General features: G+C 41.1%; 1 protein-coding gene and 1 pseudogene across 2 annotated transcripts in view; both read left to right on the top strand.

Moving 5' to 3' along the window:
* Nucleotides 1-18,027, top strand: part of DHTKD1 (dehydrogenase E1 and transketolase domain containing 1) — a 52,797-nt gene extending 34,770 nt beyond the window's left edge. For both annotated transcript variants that reach the window (XM_024734181.1, XM_024734180.1), the window contains 7 exons: nt 3,936-4,086; nt 4,467-4,573; nt 9,777-9,941; nt 13,039-13,121; nt 13,467-13,636; nt 15,413-15,498; nt 16,315-18,027. In XM_024734181.1, the coding sequence (XP_024589949.1) occupies nt 3,936-4,086; nt 4,467-4,573; nt 9,777-9,941; nt 13,039-13,121; nt 13,467-13,636; nt 15,413-15,498; nt 16,315-16,419 (867 nt within the window). In that variant the 3' untranslated portion in view covers nt 16,420-18,027. The remainder of the gene's footprint in view (nt 1-3,935; nt 4,087-4,466; nt 4,574-9,776; nt 9,942-13,038; nt 13,122-13,466; nt 13,637-15,412; nt 15,499-16,314) is intronic.
* Nucleotides 18,028-19,915: 1,888 nt separating this feature from the next.
* On the top strand, nt 19,916-20,466 carry LOC112392436 (60S ribosomal protein L17 pseudogene; annotated as a pseudogene).
* Nucleotides 20,467-22,427: the final 1,961 nt, after the last annotated feature.

The following is a 22,427-nucleotide window of genomic DNA, read 5'->3' as shown; positions in this document are numbered from 1 at the left end:
GGATCTTAGTTCCCCGGCCAGGGATTGAACCCATGCCCCCTGCAAAAGAAGCATGGTGTCCTAACCACAGGACCACCAGGGACTTCCCTGTCCACTTACATTTAAACTATCATTTTGTGTATTATCTATATTTACAGGCCATCTTAAATAATTTTTGGAATAAATGAAAGCGTTAATAGATTCAACAAATTAATGTAGATAAGGGTATACAAGTATATGAGGTACAATAGATGCATAGGAGAAGGGGCAGCTAGGTTACTTGGGAATTAAAAGGAAGAGCTTTACAGAGGAGGCCAGATTTGAGCTGGGACTTGAGGGACATTTGGAACTGCCTAGTCTAGTAAATGTAGGGAGAACATTCTAGATGGACACAGTAGTGCATACATAAGCTGTGAAGTAAGAGGCCCTGACCTCATGCTCAGGGAACTACCTATAGCTTCATGTGACTGGAGTTTAAGCTGCAAAGTGGATACAGAAGTAAAGGAAGAGACGGGCCGGTCAGGACTACCCACGTTGTGAAAGACTTTGTTACATAGAAGAGAAACCATGGAGGAATTTTGAACAGGCGATCAGATTTCCATGTTAGAAACAGCACTCCTGATGATACTTTGGAAGCCTGAGCTGAAGAAGGGTGAGACTTAGGACAATTTCTAAGGAGGCTTCTCAGTCATCTAGGCAGGAAATCCTGGAGCTGTGAATTAGGGCAATAGCAGTGCAGAGGGAAGATGGGGCCAAGATTTGAGAACTAGTCAGAAAACAACAGCTATCAGACTCAGTGGTAGGTGTAGGGAGTGAAGAAGACCAGTACTGGTTACCTCCTAGCTCCCTGACTAGGACAGCTTGCATATGATGATGGTATTTACCCAAATAAAGAGTAAGGGAGAGGAACAGGTGTGGTAAGGAAAGATGATGGACTAAGTTTTGGGCATTAAACTTTGACATAGATATTTCAGGTAATTAGATATGTATGTCTGGAGTTAATGAAGGAATCTGGTCTTAGATGTCTATTTGGAAGTCATCAGGGTGCAGGAGTGTTTGAAACCACAGGGGTGGGAGAATCTCTCTGAGAGAGCAGAATGAGAACAGATAGGGTCCTGGGAAAAACAACTTTTAAAGGGCTGGCAGAGGAAGCATTTTCCCAAAAGAGCATCCAGAAAGGCAGGAGGAGAACTTAGAGTCCCTGTGTCATTGAACTTAAGGAGGGAGGAATCCGAAAAGAGGAAGAATAACATGGCCATTGGATTTAGCAACTGGAAGGTCAAGGTTGACCTCCTCTAGAGCTATTTCTGTGGAGTGGGGAGAGCAGAAGCTAGATTTTACTAGTTGAAGGGTAGACAGGGGTTCAGGAGGTAGAGACAACTAGATTAGATAATTCTTTCTAGAAGCCTGACTGTTACAGGAAGCAGGAGCTAGAGAGCACTGGCCAAGGAAATATTCCTTGTTTTTTGTTTTTAATTTATTTTTTTGGCCGCACTGTGTGGCATGCGGTATCTTAGTTCCCAGATCAGGGATCGAACCCGTGCCCCCTGCATTGGGAGCACAGAGTCTTAACCATTGGACCCCCAGGGAAGTCCTTTCTTGTTTTATTTTTAAGCTTTTGATTGTTCATTTGCCAAGAGGAGAAAGCCAGTGAGGAGAGGTTCAGAAAAAAGGAGTTTGGTGATGAGCCGAGTGAAGAAGCAGAAAAAAGGTATGGATTAGAATATGAGTGGATGTGTCAGCCTTGGGTAGGAAGGGAGATGGGGAATGAGGTGAAGATGCAGAGGTGCAAGTAAAGCACTCAGTTCAAATCCCATTGACAACAGACTCATGGATCTGAGAAATACAGTGTCTCTTTTCAAGTTAATGTCTTAGAAAGATCACAATTGAAATCAAATACAAACCAGGAAAGGTAAACTATGCATAATCCCACCATTCTAATACATTATCTGTTTTCATTTTTTGTTGTTGTCATTGAGTACTCATCCATATAAATCATGCATTTTTATGGCTGTAATCATAGTAGAGATGAAATTTTTTCCAGAGTTTTTTTTTATTAAAAGCTTTATTGAGATAAAACTCATAGAATTCAACGTTTCAATGTGTACAGTTAAGTGGTTTTCAGTGTATGCAGTGGTGCAACCATCACCACTATCTAATTTTAGAACATTTTCATCACCCCTAAAAGAAACCCATACTTATTAGCAGTCACACCCCATTCCTTCCTTCCCTCAGCCCCTGAAAACCACTCGTCTACTTTCTGTTTATATTGATTTATCTATTTTGGCCTTTTTATATAAACAGACTCTTAGATATGTGGCTTCTTACGACTGGCTTCTTTCACTTAGCATTGTGTTTTCAAGGTCCATCGTTGTTGTAGCATGTGTCAGTATTTTATCCCTTTTTGTTGCCAAGTACTATTCTATAAATATGTAACTTAAGGACTTCCCTGGTGGTCCAGTGGTTAGGACTCCATGCTGCCACTGCAGGGGACATGGGTTTGGTCCCTGGTTGGGGAAAATCCCATATGCCTTGCAGCATGGCCAAAAAAAAAAAAAAGTAACTTAAAAAAATTTTTTTAGAAAAATGTTGAAACAAACAAAATTACAAAAAAGTTGGATGTATAATGCAAAAGGAACGTTTTCTCATTCTGAGACATCCGAGCCATCCAGATGGAAACATCAAGTTGCCAGCCTGATGCCCTACATGTGTATTTCCTACAAACTAGGTCATTCTCCTACATTACCCCAATGCAACCATCCAAGTCAGGAAGTTAACACTGAGACATGAACACATCTGGTCCACAAACCCAGTTCAGAGTTGTGCTGCCTTGAACTGTCACATCTCTTTAGCCTCTTCAGAGATGTAATTTTATGTTCTGCTTTTTTAATCTTAACATATGGTGATGATTCTTTTGCTTTATCATGCAAACAGGATATTAGAATAATGGATTCCGAAAGGTAGGCCTTTTTCAAGTAACTTTCCGCCCCTTTGTTTGTTTGTTTTTAATTAATTTTTATTGGAGTATGGTTGCTTTACAATGTTGTGTTAGCCTCCACTGCACAAGAAAATGAATCAGCCATACACATACAGATATCCCCAACCTTTTGGACTTCCCTCCCATTTAGGTTACCACAGTGCATTAGGTAGAGTTCCCTGTGCTATGCAGTATGTTCTCATTAGTTGTCTATTTTATACATAGTATCAATAATGTATATGTGTCAATCCAAGTCTCCCAATTCCTCCCTCTCCACCTCTTTCCCCCTTGGTATCCATACATTTGTTCTCTATGTCTATGTCTCTATTTCTACTTTGCAAATAAGATCATCTATACCATTTTTCTAGATTTTTTAAAATATTCATTTATTTATTTTTGACTGCGTCAGGTCTTAGTTGCAGCACATGGGCTCTTCGTTACAGCGCATAGACTTCTCTCTAGTTGTGGAGCGTGGGCTCTGGAGCGCAGGCTCAGTAGTTGCAGCATGAGGGCTTAGTTGCCCCATGGCATGTGGGATCTTAGTTCTCCGACTAGGGATCAAACCCACGTCCCCTGCATTGGAAGGCAGATTTTTAACCACTGGACCACCAGGGAAGTCCCTCCCCCCACTTTGTTTTGTGACATTTTTTTAAAAAGCTCTTATGACACCATTTTACTCTCAGCTTCAGAGGTGGGGCATCTGAGAAGTTAATTTTGCTTCTCCTTCAAGAAAATCTTTAATGCCCATATTCCAAGCTTTTGTATGTCTTCCTCTGTTTGCCCCAACTTTTCCCACACACATCACTCATGGAGAGCAGGAGATGTCCTCTCTCAAAGGGATGCGGGGATGAATGAAAGCACAGCTGCCCTCATGGCCCTCCTCCCTTTTGAGCAGTTGGTACCAATATGATGCTTTACTTTAACTGATTCACATCCCATCTTCCCTGCACGACGGTTCTGTTCTCCTCCTTTGCCCTAGGTCAGCAACAGCCCACTGTCGGAAGAGGCCGTCTTGGGATTTGAGTATGGGATGAGCATCGAAAGCCCTAACCTACTGCCCCTCTGGGAGGCTCAGTTTGGCGATTTCTTCAACGGTGCCCAGATCATCTTTGACACATTCATCTCTGGAGGTTGGTGTTGGCCTATGGGTGTGTAGTGGACGTGTGGCACCAGCCTCACGGGGACAAATGACAGAAAAGGGGCCATAACTGCTTATGAGACTCCTGTGTACCATGGCATCCGCCCACTCCGAGAGTTGGGAGCCTGTTCTGTCATCCACTGGGGCATGGCAGCTATCAGGCAGTTAAGTAAGCTGCTAAGAGGAGCACGTAAGTCCTCTGTCAGCAGGAGGGCTGTGTCTCCTGGGGAATGTGCTTGGTTGTAGTGAATGGTGCAATGAAAATGGTTTTGGGGAGTCCAGCAACAAACTAACATGTGTCTCACCGCCCAGTCGCCCCGGGCTGTCCTGCACCTGCGTCGTGGCGTTCTTACTCCCGCTGCTGCTTTGCAGGTGAGGCCAAGTGGCTCCTCCAGAGCGGCATCGTGGTCCTCCTTCCTCACGGGTACGACGGGGCTGGACCAGAGCACTCATCCTGTCGAATAGAGCGTTTCTTGCAGGTATGTCCACTGCCTTCTGGATTCCACGAAATGTTTCCCTGCTTTCTAGGTGCTTTGAAATAGAACTGCCTCCTGCAAATACCTAATGTGAACCTTGGACTATAAGACATTGTAGTATTTGAATGAAACAGATTTAATGCAATGTCAATCAATATTCCTTGGAAACGTGATGCCTCAAGCATGTTAGTGTCACGGTTTTACGGCAATGAAAGTGCTTCTTCTCTTTTTTTTTAGTATTTATTTATTTAGGCTGTGCCGGGAGTTAGTTGCAGCATGCGGGATTTTTAGTTGCAGCATGCGGGATCTTTAGTTGCGGCACGCGGGCTCAGTTGCGGCATGCGGGAACTAGTTCCCCCACCAGGGATGGAACCTGGGTCCCCTGAATTGGAAGTGTGGAGTCTTACCCACTGGACCACTCAGGGAAGTCCCTGAAAGTGCTTCTCATGCGGCAAGTATCAGTAGTTTCTGAGTCAAGCTGATCATCGGAGTCATCTAGGGGCTTTTTATAAACAGAGATACAGTGACCAACCCCAGATCTAAGTAGTGATAGTATTTTTATAAAATGATTCGTGACCATTAAAAAATGTTAAACAACAACCCAGAAATTACCATTGTTATCTTTTGGTAAGAATCATTACCAATGCCTCTTTATGCATATTTCTAATATTTTATTATGAAAAATTTCAAACATACAGAAAAGTTGAAAAAACTTTACAAGAGAGTATTCATATGCCCACTTGCTACATTCTACCGTTAATATTTTATTATATTTGTTTTATCATGTATCTATTCATCTGCCATCCCTCTATCCATAAATCCATATAATTTTTGGATGCATTTGAAAGTAAATGGAGACATCAGTACACATCACCCTAAGTACATGAATATCATTAATTATCTTAGCATACAGGCCGATAAAATATATAGAAAGGTGATAGATTAGTAGATAGGTAGATAGAACAATAGCTAGATAAATGGATATAACTGGTTGGTTAGTAGATAATGACAGAGAAATCATTTCATAAAAATTAGATTACAGAAATAAATTGAAGGTAAATTAAAGAACTAGCTGTGAAATACAAAACTACAGTTTTTCAAAGAAATATAGGAATGAGGATACAAGAGATACAGTTTGGGAGTCATCAGTTTCTAGATGATATTTAAAGTCATGAGACTGGATGAAATTATCAAAAGAATGAGTACAGCTAGAGAAGAGAAGTTGCCCCCCAACTGAGCCCTGGGATAGACCAGCAGTTAGAGGCTTCAGGGAAGGAGAACACAGGAGGCCGAGAAGGAGCAACCAGTGAAGCTGGAGGAAGGTCCTAGAAAGCAAGTGAAGGATACATGTTAAGAAGGAGGACGTATCAAGGCCAAATCAGGATAGGACTGAGAATTAGCCGTTGGATTTAGCAATAAAGGGTTCATTTGGTGGTCAGTAACTGCAGTTTGTTTAGGTGGAGTGGTATTAGGAGTATATGGAAGGAGGAAAGTTTAACTCTTTTGAAAAGTTTTGCTGCAAATAGAACAAGGAAGTGGGAAATTTGCACCAAGAGAGGTTCTTTTTGCTTGCTTTTTTCTTTTTTTTTATTTATTTTTTTTGCTGTACGTGGGCCTCTCACTGTTGTGGCCTCTCCCATTGCGGAGCACAGGCTCCGGACGTGCAGGCTCAGCAGCCATGGCTCACGGGCCCAGCCGCTCCGCGGCATGTGGGATCTTCCTGGACCGGGGCACAAACCCGCGTCCCCTGCATCGGCAGGTGGACTCTCAACCACTGCGCCACCAGGGAAGCCCTTGCCTTTGTTTTAAAGATAGGAGAAATAACAGCATGTTTGTATGCTGATAGGAATGATCCAGTAGAGAAGAAAATATTGACGTAGGAGAGAGAGTAGAATGACCGGAGTGATGGCCTTGAGAGAGCAGGATGGGCTGGTGTCCACTGCACAAGGGATCGGATCAGCTCTAGACAGCAGCATGGCAGCTTCCTCTATGGTAATAACCAGAAGGCAGAGAATTCGATGCAGATGATAGAACATGGTAGATGTTGTGGTGAAGGTCTGAGGAGATACTCTTGGGTCATTAGCCGAGAGTGATGATGCAGGAGGAGATCCTGGGTTAAAGCTGTGAAATAGTCATCTGGAAGAGGAGGAGAATGAGTGAATTAGGGAAATAGAAGATAATAGTCTAAGAGCACTGAGGGCCCACTTAAGATTCTTGGTCAAGATTTTAAAGTGAGATCCATCAGTGTGATTTCGTGTTTTCTCCAGCTTCATTCCTGCATAGTTTCAGAAATGGGACAGATGGAAAGTTGAGATTAACTCGGCTTGTGGTTTGGAGTGAAAAAATGTCAAGGGAGTTAAGGGTGTATGCAAAAGAATGATTATAATGATTGACTATGGAATTTAGCTTAAGTAAGGAGGAGGGAGGAGATGTGAAGGGTGAAGGCCAGTGAAAAGGTGATAGGATCAATATGTTGGTGGTATTGATGAGGCCGAAGGATTGATGGAGTCAAAGTGTTAACGGGAATTGAGCTAGAAAGGTAGGAAGTGGTGGTCAGAGTGGAATGGATAAAGTAGAGCTTATGGAGAGATCCCTGTCAGTGAAACCAGGATGTAGCCATGGAAATGAGTTGTTGAGGTAGGATGGAGGACAGAGTGATTGGAGGACAGGAGTTCAAGGAAGCAAGTTGCCAGGGTTTTGAAAGGACCATCTACATATGCATTAAAATTACCAAGTCCATGTTAATAATTTTCTCAAACCTACTTCACAGGATTACTGTGAGGCATAAAGGGTCAATATATGTAAATGCTTAGAACAGTAATCCACATTTATATGTTTGCTGTTTATTATTTTTATTATTATCGTTTCCTGTGCTTGCACTGGGATTACCTCAAGCTCTTTGTTTACACTACTGATTTTATTTTTAGCCCTGCAAAAGAATTCATATATCGATATGTAAAGTGAAGAGTGTTTGCTGTTTATATAAGCACTTGCTTACTTCATCTTCTTTCACTGTGATTATCTCAAGCTCTTTGTTTACCAGGGCACGAACCCGCGTCCCTGCATCGGCAGGCGGACTCTCAACGACTGAGCCACCAGGGAAGCCCCCTGCCATTTCTTTTTCATCCTGTCTGTTCTGCTTCTTGATGTTTCTTATTTATTTATTAGATCTGTAGTGGTTGAGTTTGGTTCTCACTTGGTTTTCTTGGCATTGCACTCACCTTTCTTATCTAATTCTATTGTGTAATCTTTATGACGATCTGCCCTTTAAAACAGTGTTGTTTTTTAAAATTGTGGTAAGAACACTTAACATGAGACCTACCCTCTTAACAGATTGTTAAGTGTGCATTGCAATACTGTTGCCTGTAGCTACTATGTTGTACAGCAGATCTCTAGAACTTATTCATCTTACATAACTGAAACCTTATACCCCTTGACTAGCAACTCTCCATTTCCCCTTCCCTGCCCCTGGCAACCACTGCTCTGCTTTCTGCTTCTCTGAGTTTGACTATTTTAGATTGCTCATATAACTGGAATTGTGCAGTATCTGTACGTCACTTAGCATAATGTCCTCAGAGCTCATCTGTGTTACTGCAAAGTGCAGGATTTCCTTCCTTGAACAGGCTGAGTAATATTACATATATAGATGAAAATACCTATATACCACATAGCACATTTCCTTTATCCATTCATCCATAGATGACCATTTAGGTTGTTTCCACATCTTGGCTATCATGAGTAGTGTTGCAATGAACATGGGAGTGCTAATACCTCTTTGAGATCCTGATTTCAGTTCTTTTGGTTAAATACTCAGAAGTGGGATTTCTGGATCATACAGTAATTCCGTTATTAATTTTTTGAGGAGCCTCCATGCTGTTTTCCATAGTGACTATACCAATTTACTTTCCTACCAACAGTGTACAAGGGCTCCCTTTTCTCCACATCCTTGCCAATACTTATGTCTTTTGTTAAAATTGGCTGCCTTTTGCCTGCTATGTTCCTTTCTTTTTGTCCCCCTCTTATAAAAAGTTATAAGGGGCTGTATAATATTTACATTGTTGCTATATCATTTTATTTCATCTTGTCTTTGATTATTTAGGGCAATTCTTCAAAACTGTATAGTTTCCCTGAGAGGGTGTGGGTGAATTCCCCTTAATTTTCCTTCCCATTTGGTACCAATTTACCTTCTTAGAACAACAGTTGAGAATAGCCTCCAGTACATGAAGCCTGAGGACATGGTGTGGGAGGACATAGCTCTGCTGGACAGAGGGTTTTTCTTGCTAAATTCCGGTGTCCCTTCTGAGATTCAATAGCTAAGCCCATACAAGGGTCCACTCCCTGGTCAGGGCTGTGTATTACTTCCGTGGGCCTCTCTTTCCTTGGCATGTCCTGGCCCTGGAAGCGGCAAGCCTGGCAGCCCCATCTGCCTCCACTGAATTCTGCAGGGGCTTCAGCCCTAGATTTTGCCTTTTTTTACCCAGGGTGCCACTCACACCCTGTCACCACATTGGAGGAGCCCAGTAAAAATCTCAGGATTTTGTCAACTCACTTACTTTCCTCTGTACTGCTTCTCGATCAGGGTTAGGAGACATGCCTCAAGTTTCTGTCCCAGCAGGATCTTCTGAGATTTCATTCCTTGCCCTCGATTTTTCAACCTCGTTAGCTGCTCTCGTTCTTGTCTCTGAAACAAACTATACTTACATTTACTCCATCAGGAGAGTGAGATTCAGATAGTGCATTCTTCCAACATCTTCACTCCACAGTCATCAGCATCTGTACTTTTCAAAAAGTCTCCTCCAGATGCTTTTTTTTTTTTAATTTTAATTTTTTTTGGTCATGCCACATGGCTTGTGGGATCTTAGTTCCCTGACCAGGGATAGAACTCAGGCCCTTGGCAGTGAAAGCTCCAAGTCCCAACCACTGGACCACCAGGGAAGTCCCCACCTCCACATGCTTCCTGCAGTCAGCTGTGTTTGGAAAGAACCACATTAAAACACACAGACTTGGCCGATGGGGAGCCATTAGGCTTCTCCTCTGGTGAATTCTTCACGGGTCATAAATTTACCTTCTGGTCTTTTTCTGTAATGAAGAGACACATCTCTTCTCCTGCTCATCAAGAGCCCCGTGTCCCCCTTAGGATAGCCTGTGCCCTTAGGATGCAATGAGATGACCCGACTGTCTGCCCTTCCTCTCACTTCCCTCCTAGATGTGTGACAGCGTGGAGGAGGGCGTGGACGGGGATACCGTGAACATGTGCATGGCTCACCCCTCCACGCCCGCCCAGTACTTTCACCTGCTACGGAGACAGATGGTCCGGAACTTCAGGAAGCCCCTCATCCTTGCTTCTCCGAAGATGTTGCTCAGACTCCCTGTAAGTAGAAAAAGCTGGTTATTAGTCTTTTTTCTCCTGTCATTTTTTTTCCCCTGCATTTTCGTCTCTTTTCTGTATCTGATTGTAGATGCAAATGACAGAAGCATCTCTTTGGTTTTAGTTGGCCATGCTGCTTTGTCTCTCCCTTTTTCTCTTTTTTTAACCTTTCAAGAATAACTAGAAATCTAAGTCGCTCTCGGTTTCATTGTCACGAAGGACAGGCATAGCACATATTATAACCCTGGCATCCCAGTCTGAGCAGAAATAATCTTTCAGGAAAAGTTTCAAAGTCCAAATGGTCTCAGCACTGCTATGTTGATAGTTGCAAGTTGGGAATTGAAAGTACTTTGATGAAAATGAGTGGTTTTAGTCATTGACTTTTATTTAGCCTTTTTCTGTTAAATGATTTATCACCGGTAGACTCCGTTTCAAACATTGTAACAATATAGCTTATCACTACCTGGCTTTACAAGAGTATATTTTCTCTTGGTTTACCAGAACTAAGTGTTAAGCGCACATGTTTTTTTAAATCACACAAATATGCTAGTTTTCAAGTGGCAGAGTTCAAGGTAAGAAACACTGCTGAGCATATATTTATCCCACCTGCTATAATTTTTGTCAGTTTTGTATGAGAGTCTGAATTAGGATTAACATTCGAAAAACCTCTGCATTTATTTGGTTGCCACTGCTGAGGTGATCTAAGTCGTTTAGGACTTGGCTGTTTGAGATGACCTTGTGCTTCTCACAAAGGTTAGAGAACATGTATTTGGAAGTGAGGGGTGTCGAGGGAAGCTGCCAGTGATTTGCCTTCACCGGTTGCCTTTTTTGGCGTTTCTAGCATCTGCAGGGGAGTAAGGTGACCCTTGTTCTCACAGTCGGTCAAGGGTACTTGAGTGATCCCAGAGTGAGCGCCCCCTTAAATTTTGCTCTCCAGGCCCCTCACCTGTCTCACCCCAGCCTCAGGGGTCAATAATGAGGAAATGCACTTCAAGTTCTTTCACCAATGGCTGAAAGTTCATTTGTTTGGTCTGCTTATTCTCTCTGTGAACAACCTTATGAATTTTGAGATGGTTTCATGAGCATCATGGGACATTCAAGACAAACAAATTCAGTCCCTTTACACCATCTTTCTGATGGAGCTGTCTTGACACCGATATTTTGAAACAGCAATGTGAAAGGAGCCAAGTCAAAATGTAAAGTTACTATAATTTTGCTCTGGGTCTTAGTTGCGGCATGTGGGATCTAGTTCCCTGACCAGGGATCGAACCTGCACCCCCGGCATTGGAAGGCAGAGTCTTAACCACTGGAACACCAGGGAAGTCCTGATCTGGGATTCTTGAACCCAACTTTCATTGTATCCCTAACATTGTCACCTGCTCTCTCAATCATAACTAAAAGGAGTGCAATGATATTAAATAAAATGCATGTATATTATTAGGTATTGAGTGAACTATTAGAAGTTTTGTTGAGAATTTCTTTTGCTGTTTGAAACTGAAAATGAGTTCATTTTCTGGCCCTAATGCTCCACCCCTCTCCCCAAGTCTAATATACAACTTATTAAATAAGTGAAGCCTTCCTTGGGGAGCTTAAAAAATATCAACAGCTATCTTATAGACTTTCAAGTGAAGAACTACTCTTATTAAGTAGTCAAATATTTTCATTAAACATGTAAGTCCTTTTGTTAATGGAAAGTCAGTACAACCAGTATTGAATTCTGATTTCTTCCTGAAAATTGGATTATTGGTACAAGTGATCTAGCAGAATATAATAGCCAGCCTTCTCTATCCATGGCCCACTCAGAGATGACTTGCCATGTAGCAGACATGACTCAGGGGTACAGGGAGTTTGTCTGTCAAGTGGTACCAAAATCCCACCCCAGTTTCCCACCTAACTCTGAACTCTGAACCTTTTGATTCCTGCTGTAGGAAGTGGGGACTGACAAAAGGCTCTGGTTCAGAAGGGAGAAAAATTGCCTCTATCACACATTATTTACTAATATGCATAGCTGAATAGCTAATATTAATTTTTTAGGTTATGTACAATATCCCAGCATCAGTGTGGCTGCCCTCAATGGCCTAGTCTAAATGTCATATACTCATTTGGGGCTGGACTATAGGGAAACTAACTAGATGATAGCAAAAGGGATCAAATCCCTCACCTTGGCTTCATCAGTTTTATACTTTAAGTTCTTTGCAACAAGTATTTATTTGCCGCACCACGCAGCTTGTAGGATCTTTGTTCCCTGACCAGGGATTGAACCTGGGCCCTCGGCAGTGAAAGCACTGAGTCCTCACCACTGGACTGCCAGGGAATTCCCAAGTATTTTTTTAAATTGGGCTCAGTAATAAAATTTCTTTTCATCGTGGAAATATTCATATGTTTTTCCTACTTGTTCTGTTTCATTTATAAATTATAGTCAAAATCCTAAAGACAGAAATAATTGCCCTACCTCAGCTATTCCGGTTCACAATATAAATTCTATAAAATGTTGTTTCTGATTCCAATTCCAAAAAGTTAAGGTGTAGTTTTTATTGATAATAAAGTTGAGTCATCACACTGCAAATTTTTTTTTTTTTTGGCTGCGTTGGGTCTTCGTTGCGGTGCACGGGCTTCTCATTGCGGTGGCTTCTCTTGTTGTGGAGCACGGGCTCTAGGCGCGTGGGCTCAGTAGTTGTGGCTCTTGGGCTCTAGAGCGCAGGCTCAGTAGTTGTGGTGCACGGGCTTAGTTGCTCCGCCGCATGTGGGATCTTCACGGACTAGGGCTTGAACCTGTGTCCCTTGCACTGGCAGGCAGATTCTCAACCACTGTGCCACCAGGGAAGTCCCCCACACTGAAATTTTGACTGTTAAAATTTATTGTGGCACCAAGCAAAAGGCGATCTTATGTAACCTCAGAAAAATATTTTATTCTGAAGTATACAGAACAGATACTTTTGGGAAAGATATTTTGTTTAATAGTACATATGTTTACTTATAGTCCCAGGAGAGAATTTTGATACTAGTTTTTGGGAAAGATCCCTGATAAATAAAAGCATCTTTAGGTCCTTGCCCTTGGTTGATAGATTTGTGGCTTTTTTCTCCCCCTCCCCCTCCTTAGGCAGCTGTGTCAACTCTTCAAGAAATGGCACCAGGAACAGCATTCAAACCAGTCATTGGTGATTCATCTGTGGATCCAAAAAAGTAATCTGATGTGGAGCTCTGTTTTCATACTCTGCAGTAGATTTGTAGTGAGTGGGAAAACTAGTTCATGTTAAGTGAACCAAGCGACCCAAATCTTCTCTATCCTTATATAAGTCCTTTAAGTTCATGGGGTAGGAGTTAGAATATGCACAGAAGAGTGAATTTTGGAGGCATATGTTGCTCAAGAAGGTTGGGCAGGGCACAGCATGAGTGAACCCCACTACAACGCCCCTGCTGCTTCAGTGGTGAAGCATTTAAATCTCTGTGGTCTCCCCCTTTCTTCTGCTACAGTTCTTACTTTAAGATATTTCTCCCCCGCCTCACTGTCCCTTTTCTACCCAACAGGGTTAAGAGTTTAGTGTTCTGCTGCGGCAAACATTTCTATGCCCTGCTGAAGCAAAGAGAATCTTTGGAGGCCAGGAAGCATGACTTTGCCATCATCCGAATGGAAGAACTCTGCCCTTTCCCACTCGATTCGCTGCAGGAAGAGATGAGCAAATACAAACATGTTAGAGGTAAAGGGTCCTTCTTATTAGGCTTTTTTGGTTTTAAGTTACCTGAAACCTATTTGAACTATCTCAAATAAAAAGATGGTACTGGAGCAGTGAGAGTTATTAGAAAGTTGAATCTCATGGAATCTGGAGATATGAAAGTAATACAACTGAAGCCAATGTCTCTATGTCTTTTTTGGTGTCCTTTTGGGTGTCCCTTTCGTTCTCCCCCACTTTCGTATAAGACATCGAATTTCTTGAGTTTGGAGGGAATCAGTGCTATACAATCGTTTATGATATATCCGGTATAATTGTAAAAGATAAGCCTTTTCAACAGATGGGGCTGGAATGATTAGATATCTATGTGCACCTTATACAGAAATTAACTCAAAGTTGATCATAGACCTCAATGTAAAACTATAAAACTTCTAGAAGGAAGTGGATGAAAATCTTCCTGACCTTGGGTTAGGCAAGAAGTGCTTAGACATAACACCAAAAGCACGTTCCAGAAAAGAAAAAGTAGATTTTACCAAGATGAAAAACTTTTGCACTGCAAAAGGCACTGCAAAGAATATAAAAAAGACAAGCCACAAACCGGGAGAAAATATTTGTAAAAACATATCTGACAAAGGACTCTCCAGAATGTTGAAAGAGCTCTGAAAACTCAAGTTAGAAAACATATAATCCAGTTTTTCAAAAGGTGCAAAAGAATTGAACAGTCATTTTACCAAAGAATCAGATGGCAAATACCCATATGAGAAGATCATCAACATGACTAGTGATAGGGAAATGCAAATTACGCCAAAATGAGATATGGCTACATACCTATTAGAATGGCTAAAATGAAAACAAAACAATATCAAGGACTGATCAGGATGCAGAGCAACTGGGACCTTCATTCACTGCTGGTGGGAATGCAAACTCATACAGCCACTCCGGAAAACAGTTTTGTCAGTTTCTCATGCAGCTACACACAGAGTTTCCTTACCACGCAGCAGTCCCACTCCTAGGTATTTACTCAAGAGAAAGGAAAAATCCATATGTGAATATTTATAGTGGCTGTATTCATAATTGCCCCAAGCTGGAAGCAGCCAAAACATCCTTCAACTGGTGAATGAAGAAACAATCTCATTGTGCATCCCTGCAGTATCATGCTCCTTAAGAGTAAAAGAGAGTGAACTATTGCTAGCGGCAAAATGACCGACGGATTTTGCTAATTCACAGAAGCCCAAACCAAAAGACTGTATACTGTGTGATTCCACTTACCTGATGCTCTGGAAAAGGCAAAACTTCGGGGATAGAGAAAAGATCGGTGGTTGCCAGAGGTTGGGGGTGGGAGGAAGAGCTGAGCACAAAGGGTCAGGATGAGGGAATATTTGGGGGTTAGAGAATTGTTCTGTATCATGATTGTGGTGATGGATACATGACTGTGCATTTCTCAAAAAAAAAAAGACAACACTGTGCCATATTGGAAAGGTAATAATATATTTACTTGAGGATGTGTGTGTATGTGTGTGTATATGTGTCTATATACACATATAACATGTATAGCATATGTATGTGTGTGTATGTGTACACACATGCATCTATAGTGTGTCTGTGTGTGTAGTATGTTGTATATATTTACTTGAGGATATGTGTGTATGTGTGTGTATATATATGTGTCTATATACACATATAACATGTATAGTATACGTATGTGTACGTATGTGCACACACATGCATCTATAGTGTGTCTGTGTGTGTAGTATGTTGTATATATTTACTTGAGGTGCTGAGATGAACTTTCTTCTTTCATAGATTTTATTTGGAGTCAGGAGGAGCCTCAGAACATGGGTCCTTGGTTTTTTGTTTCTCCAAGGTTTGAAAAGCAACTGGCCTGCAAGGTGATAGCTCTTTCTCCTTTGCAGTGTTTTGTGTGTGTCCCTTTTCTCCTATTGGAGTGCCACCAAATAGGTTTATCCCCTATTATCAGTCCAAAGCTTCTAAAGATAAACTAAAATATAAAACCTAGTTTTAGGCTCCTTTTTCAGACTAAACTTCTGAGTGTTCAGCAAGATGTATATGTGTAGCTACTAGTATCATGTTAAAAAACAAAACAAAAACAATGATTATACTCGAAAAGGTAGAAGACCTACCTGTCGTCTACCGTTCCCGTTAGCCTACTCAGCATTCTTGTCCCAAAGGTCAGTATCCAAGCCCCGGGGGAGGAGAGCGATGAGCTCGCTTGTTTTACAGTAACACTTATTCCAGGCCCACCTGCAAAGCTGGTAGACATCGGAGGCCAAATTCTTTGTTACGTTTTAGGAAGAGGAAAACAAGGAGAAGAACAGTTGTGCTTCTGTTTATCTTTCTATTCTGCTTTGATTAAAACTCAGGTCACTTGATACCAGTTTATGGCACTCAAATCATTTTCACCTGTAAATAGTTCTAATTTAGGAAACTCTACAGCTAAAACCAACTAACAGTTACCTAAGAATAGGACAGATTCCAGAATATGTCTCACCTTATCACGCCTGGAATTTAGTTTTCAGTTGTGACATAGGTCTCCCTGCAATCTGTTTTATGTAACACGTTATTTTCCAAAAAGGTGATTTATAGTTAAACAACTTCAGAGAAATACATGCATATCCCTGGACGAGCTAAGCAGAGCTCTGGTCTAGTCCAAATGTCATTGTATTTCTTTTCTGCTCCAATGCTAGCTCCGTCTGGTGAGCCGACCCGCGTTGCCGGTACCTGCTGTAGGAATCGGCAGCGTTCATCTAGAGCAGCATGAAGAAGTCCTCGCCAAGACCTTCACCCAATGATGCCCTAAAAAGAAACACTACTTACTTGTAAGAAAACTGCCATAAAAAGAAAGGCTCGCCTCCTCCACTCTCTCCTCCTTCCATTAGATGCCACAAAAAGAATGTATTCCTCGAAGATGTTGGGATTCATGAGGACAGAGGAGAGATTAATCTAGAAGAATACATGGAACAGCCAAAGGAATTGTTCATCAAGACGTGAATCCTACAAGTCACTTTCGTCCTTAAAAGTACCATAGTGTTATATTCTGTTAGACCTGCGTGGGTTGTAGAGCTAGGTCCTTATCCGGATGTTTCCAGACTCGACTCTTTCTAATTAACTGGGTATACCCAGGAAAAGTTCTTGAGTTTGAATTTATAGTTGCATAGGGATTACCTCAACATTACCTCCCTATTTTCTTGACACATGTGACTTTTATGAATTTTCCCTTTTTTATTCAAAGTCCCTGACTACCTGTATTTTCAATTTATGTCATCTCTGGTACTGCTTTCCAGCCACTGTGAAAAATGTTTCACCAAATCATTTTCACCTGTAAATAGTTCTAATTTAGGAAACTCTACAGCTAAAACCAACTAACAGTTACCTAAGAACAGGGCAGATTCCAGAATATGTCTCACCTTATCATGCCTGGAATTTAGTTTTCAGTTGTGACATAGATCTCCCTGCAATCTATTTTATGTAACACATTATGTAACACTATAGCAAAACTGTATTATTCCTGATTTGTGTTCTTCAAGATCACTATTTTACCCATTATCCTTAAATATAGGTCTTATTAAATATAAACCTCCGGGTGTATGATCCTTTAGCACAGTATTATTAAGCTGAGTTATAGTTACGATGAAATTGATTAGCGGTCTACTTTGCCACAGTATCTTTTTTCTTTTTCCTTAAATTGTTCTTGCCGCGATACCTTCATATTTTTAATTACCTCTGGGTGTCTGATATGGGGATCTCAGCCCCTGGTTGATCATCAGCCTTGCCTCTAAAAGTCCCTACTGTCATATGATGTTAATTTGTGATACTTAAGGGTCACTTTAACTTTGATAGCAGGAACTTCCCAACATCAGGCACTTTCTGGATTTCCAGAGGTCACCAACCCACTCCCTTATTCTGAAATTAAGCTTATAACTGGAAGTATAACTAAATGTCAGCAAACTCTGTACATTTTCCTGGCTTGGTGCTGCAGAGCACTACCATGTACCATGCTTGTGCTGGGACACTGTTTTTCTCAGAAATGGGGGAAGTACCGGGGCCCTGTAACACCCTCTCCACTTTTACTGGCAACTTTTAATGTCTTTCAGAATCAATGTATAGGTCGTTCTGGCCACAGCAGTAGATTCGTGATTCATATCTTAAACGTGTACATTAGTGTACTGATTTACCGTTTCTGTAATATTCACATCCCTTTTATTCCTATACACGTGAATGCTTTCTTCCTTCGCCAAGCCTTATAAATCATGTAACTTAGTGCAGGCCTTATAAATCATGTAACTTAGTGTCACACATGTCAACCGGTAAAATTACAAAGGTCTGCTTAATGAGAATGGTTATCAATGTTGTATATTGAACTAGAAAAAAAATAAAAGCACAGTGCCATTTTTTTTTCAGATCTCTCGGTTTCTTGAGTTAAAACATTTCAAAAGTCTGAGCACAAAATGAGATGGAAAACCAGATTTTTTTTTTAGTTGAGATCTCTCCAGATTTCTAACTTTACACCTCACGAGTCTGTTTCCTGTTACATCTCCAACCTGAGCCGTGAAATGTCTTCTGTATCTTAACCTTACTCTCAATCACCAGTGCAACGTGGATCAGCATTTTGAATTACCTTGCAGGAAGAGGCCATTTGAAGAATTCCAGATCAAATACTCACATAATAAAGAACGGGATAAATATATCAATAATAAAGTAAAATATTTTAAAAATTGATAATGTGGTATTAATATCCCATTAATGTAAATCTATGCTAGAAGCACAGAGTCTGAACCACTGGACCGCCAGGGAAGTCCCCCCAATTTTCTTTTTTATAAGAACAATTTTCTCAGTTTTCCTATATTTTCTGTACACATACTATAAGCAAAAATATTCTAAAGCATAGCCGTTTTGGGGCTGACTGTGTTACCTTTGAAGTTTTATTATTTTAAAAAATTCCTTGGCTGGCAATAGAAACAGTATCACTTTTGCAAAATTGAATAAATATGGTTTTAGCAATTAAGGGTTACACAGGAAGGAAGTCACAGATTAAGAATCAAGACTTTTGGTCAAAGAAAGACAAACACCATATGATATCACGCATATGTGGAATTAAAATATGATACAAATGAACTTATTTACAAAACAGAGACAGACTCACACACCTTGAAAACGAATTTATGGTTACCAAAGGAGAAAGGGGGTGGGGGAGAGATAAATTAGGAGCTTGGGATTAATGGATATCACTACTATATATAAAATAAACAACAAGGTCCTGCTCTATAGCACAGGGAACTGTATTCAATATCCTATAATAAACCATAATGGAAACAAATCTGAAAAAGAATATACATATGTATGTATATATGATATTGAATCACTTTGCTGTACACCTGAAACACTGTAAATCAACTATACTTAGATTTAAAGAAAGAAGGGAAGAAAGAAAGAATCAAGACTTGGGTCTTGAGGTTCCTCAAGCCTTACCTAATTTCTCTTAGATGTACTTGGATATTTGGTTTACATTTTTCAGCTTCTCAGAGGATTCAGGCTAAAACTATTAAATTTTGGGGAAATTTGGACAAAATGTTTAAATCCTCAATATTTGTAACACACTATTACACAAGTAGACAATTCCTAAATTATTCTATGGAAGTAGTAATTCACTGTCAGGTTTGTATTTAAATCTGATAAAGCACAATCTAAAGCGGACTGTTAGTTCCCCATGGCTAGCTGCAAAATCAGTTAATTTTAGCAAACTTTTAATAAAAGTACACTACTTTAGTGCTGTTTCCCTGTGTCTTCTCTGACTCGCATGAAGAACCAGCTATAATGGAACAAAGATAAGATATGATCCTGTAAGAGTAGAATGGTATTTCCTCAATAAATAGTTTATTGAACATGTGTTGCATATATGGCATTGTTCTGGACATTAGAAACACATGAAATTTAGAGATAAAATGGGTTGCCCACTGCCCCAACGGACTGATAATCTGAGAAGACAAAATACTTTACATGCAGAGCGAGATTCTTGCTGAATATGCTTAAAACAAGGGGGAAGGTCATGATAGAGCAATATTCCTGATAGATGTAGATTAGGTGGCGTCTTGTGGTTATGCAAGGAAAAGTCCTGAGTGGCAAGTAGTAGCAGAAAGACTGAAGAATCTTGGAAAGGGAATTCACAAAAGTTATCTAGGGTATATTCCCAGCTTGTTCCCAGGCTTTTCCTTGAACCAGCGAGCTGTCCCAGAAACAGGTAGTAAAGAGAGAACTTTTCTGGTAAGGGGCCTGAGGTGACCTCGAAAAATGGTTCGCTATTCACTTAACCCAGAAAACCCCACAAAATCATGCAAGTCAAGAGGTTCAAATCTTCATGTTCACTTTAAGAACACTCACGAAACTGCCCAGGCCATTAAGGTATGCATATCCGAAAAGCCACCAAGTATCTGAAGGATGTCACTTTAAAGAAGCAATGTGTGCCATTCTGTTGTTACAGTGGCGGAGTTGGTAGGTGTGGCCAGGCCAAAGAGCGGAGCTGGACCCAGGGTCGGTGGCCCAAAAAGAGTACTGAATTTTTACTGCACATGCTCAAAAATGCAGAGAGTAATGCTGAACTTAAGGGCTTAGATGTAGAGTCTCTGGTCATTGAGCAAATCCAGGCGAAAAAAGCCCCAACGATGTGGTGCAGGACTTACAGAGCTCATGGCCGGATCAACCATACATGAGCTCTCCCTGCCACATTGAGATGATCCTTACTGAAAAAGAACAGATTGTTCCTAAACCAGAAGAGGAGGTTGCCCAGAAGAAAAATATCCCAGAAGAAACTGAAGAAACAAAAACTTATGGCCCAGGAATAAATGCCGCAAAAAATAAATGCAAATAAATGTTAAAAAAAAAAGAGAGAGAGAGAGAGAGAGAGGTACAGGCCACTCTTCTCCTTCTGTCAATTAGATTTTCAATTTAGCTCATCTTTATTGAAAGGATTCACGAAATTAGTTCACAATCTAGTGTCAAAACTGTATTTAAGTCAAACACTTGCAGGTAACTGAAAATGATACAAAAATTAAATAAGACCCTCCCTGCTATCCAGAAGTTTATGGTGTACTAGGGGAGATTAGGCAAGTATGAAAATGACTAAAACAAAGTAGAATGAGAGAAGAATGAAGTCACAGGATGTGCAGTGATGGTTATGGCAGATTGCATTTTCCAAAAGGCCAGAGTCATATTTTGTGTCCCACAAGCTCTTCCAGAATCTTACCACATCCTCACCTGGAGGTGGAGTCTATTTCCCTTCCCTCTTGAAGTTGAGCAAGACTTTGTGGCTGCCTCTATAAATGCAATGCTCTGAAAGTGATGCTGGGTCACTTCCAAGGACATGCCTTGGTACCCAGCTGCCATGTTGTGGGGAAGCCCAGGCCACATGGAGAAGCCACGTGGAGATGTTGGAGCTGACAGCTTCTGCTGAGGTCTTAGCTGACAGCCAGCATCAAATGCCAGACTTGTGAGTGAGAGCGCCTTCTGATAATTCAAGTCCCCAGCCTTGGACCTGTTGCAGATGACCCCAAGTGGAGCAGAGACTCATGCAAGCCCAGCCTAAATTGCCATATATATATATATATATATATATATATATATATATATATATGTGCATGTATGTATATGTACATAACTTTGTTTAAAGACAAACACAGCTGGACACTAAAGTGCTAAGGACAGATTTTATTCAGTAATATACTATGTGTTGCATTAGGGAAAAGAATCCAGTGTGAATTAAACCCAACTTTGATTTGGACTGGCCTTTTAAGAGGAGAGTGAGAGAATAGGAAGAGGGCAGTGAGTGGAGGCTCAGTAGAGTCAGGAAAGTGAAAAATTAAGTGAAAAAAGCTGGAAGGTTTGGTCCATGTGAAACCCATCCAGGTTTGTTAACTGGTGCTAATAGAAGTTAAGGTCCTATCCTTCCACAGAGGTTGGGAGCCAGAGATCCTGCCTTCAAGTGTTGGCTGGAAGAAACGGTAAATTCTTTTGGCAGCCTTGAGCTTTCCCAGACAGATATTTTAAGGGGGCTACGCACAGCCTAGGGTGGAACTGTGTGGTGCTTTTTCCACCCCTTTATAGGTCAAGGTAAGGCCTACTGGAGGAAGGGCTCAGAGGAGCCTGCCTAGAGTGTGGTCAAGGGGAGGCTGTGTGTGTGTGTGTGTGTGTGTGTGTGTACTTTGCTTCTTTTTTAGACATACATCTAAGCATTAGAACAGATCATTGGATTTGGTGATTATAAGTCATTAAGTGTCCTTTGAAATAGCTTGTTTCAGCAGTTGTTAGAGCAGAAGTTATATTGCAGGGGTTTAAAATTTGAGTAAAGAAAATAAATTTGAGGGCCTTCTATGTGTCAATCTCTTCGTTCATTTAGTTTTCACACCTGTAGGCTGTGGCTGTCACTATCCTTATTTTACTGATGTAGCTCAGAAAAAATTGCCCAAAGCCATTAAGAAGTAGGAGGGACTAAAATGTACGGCCTAATACATTAGGAATTAGGAATCTCATGTACGGCCATTAGATTCCTAACACTGCATGCGTTCCCTTACACTACGCCGTCCAAGAGGAGACAAGAGACTAGTCCAGAGGGACAAAATCCTGATGTATTTCGGAGAAGCTAAAGGAGCGTGAGTGGTAGACAGTGGAGGGAATTCTCCGGCGGTCCAGTGGTTAGGACTCCTCGCTTTCACTGCGGGTTCAATCCCTGGTGGGGGAACTAAGATGCTGCAAGCTGCTCCGCGAAGCCAAAAAAAAAAAAAAGAAGTACTAGATAGAAGAGAGTTCA

This window comes from Neophocaena asiaeorientalis, unplaced genomic scaffold, assembly GCF_003031525.2.
Source record: "Neophocaena asiaeorientalis asiaeorientalis breed wild unplaced genomic scaffold, Neophocaena_asiaeorientalis_V1.1 scaffold120, whole genome shotgun sequence".
Lineage (NCBI taxonomy): Eukaryota > Metazoa > Chordata > Mammalia > Artiodactyla > Phocoenidae > Neophocaena > Neophocaena asiaeorientalis.
This window is presented reverse-complemented; position numbering and strand designations above follow the sequence as displayed.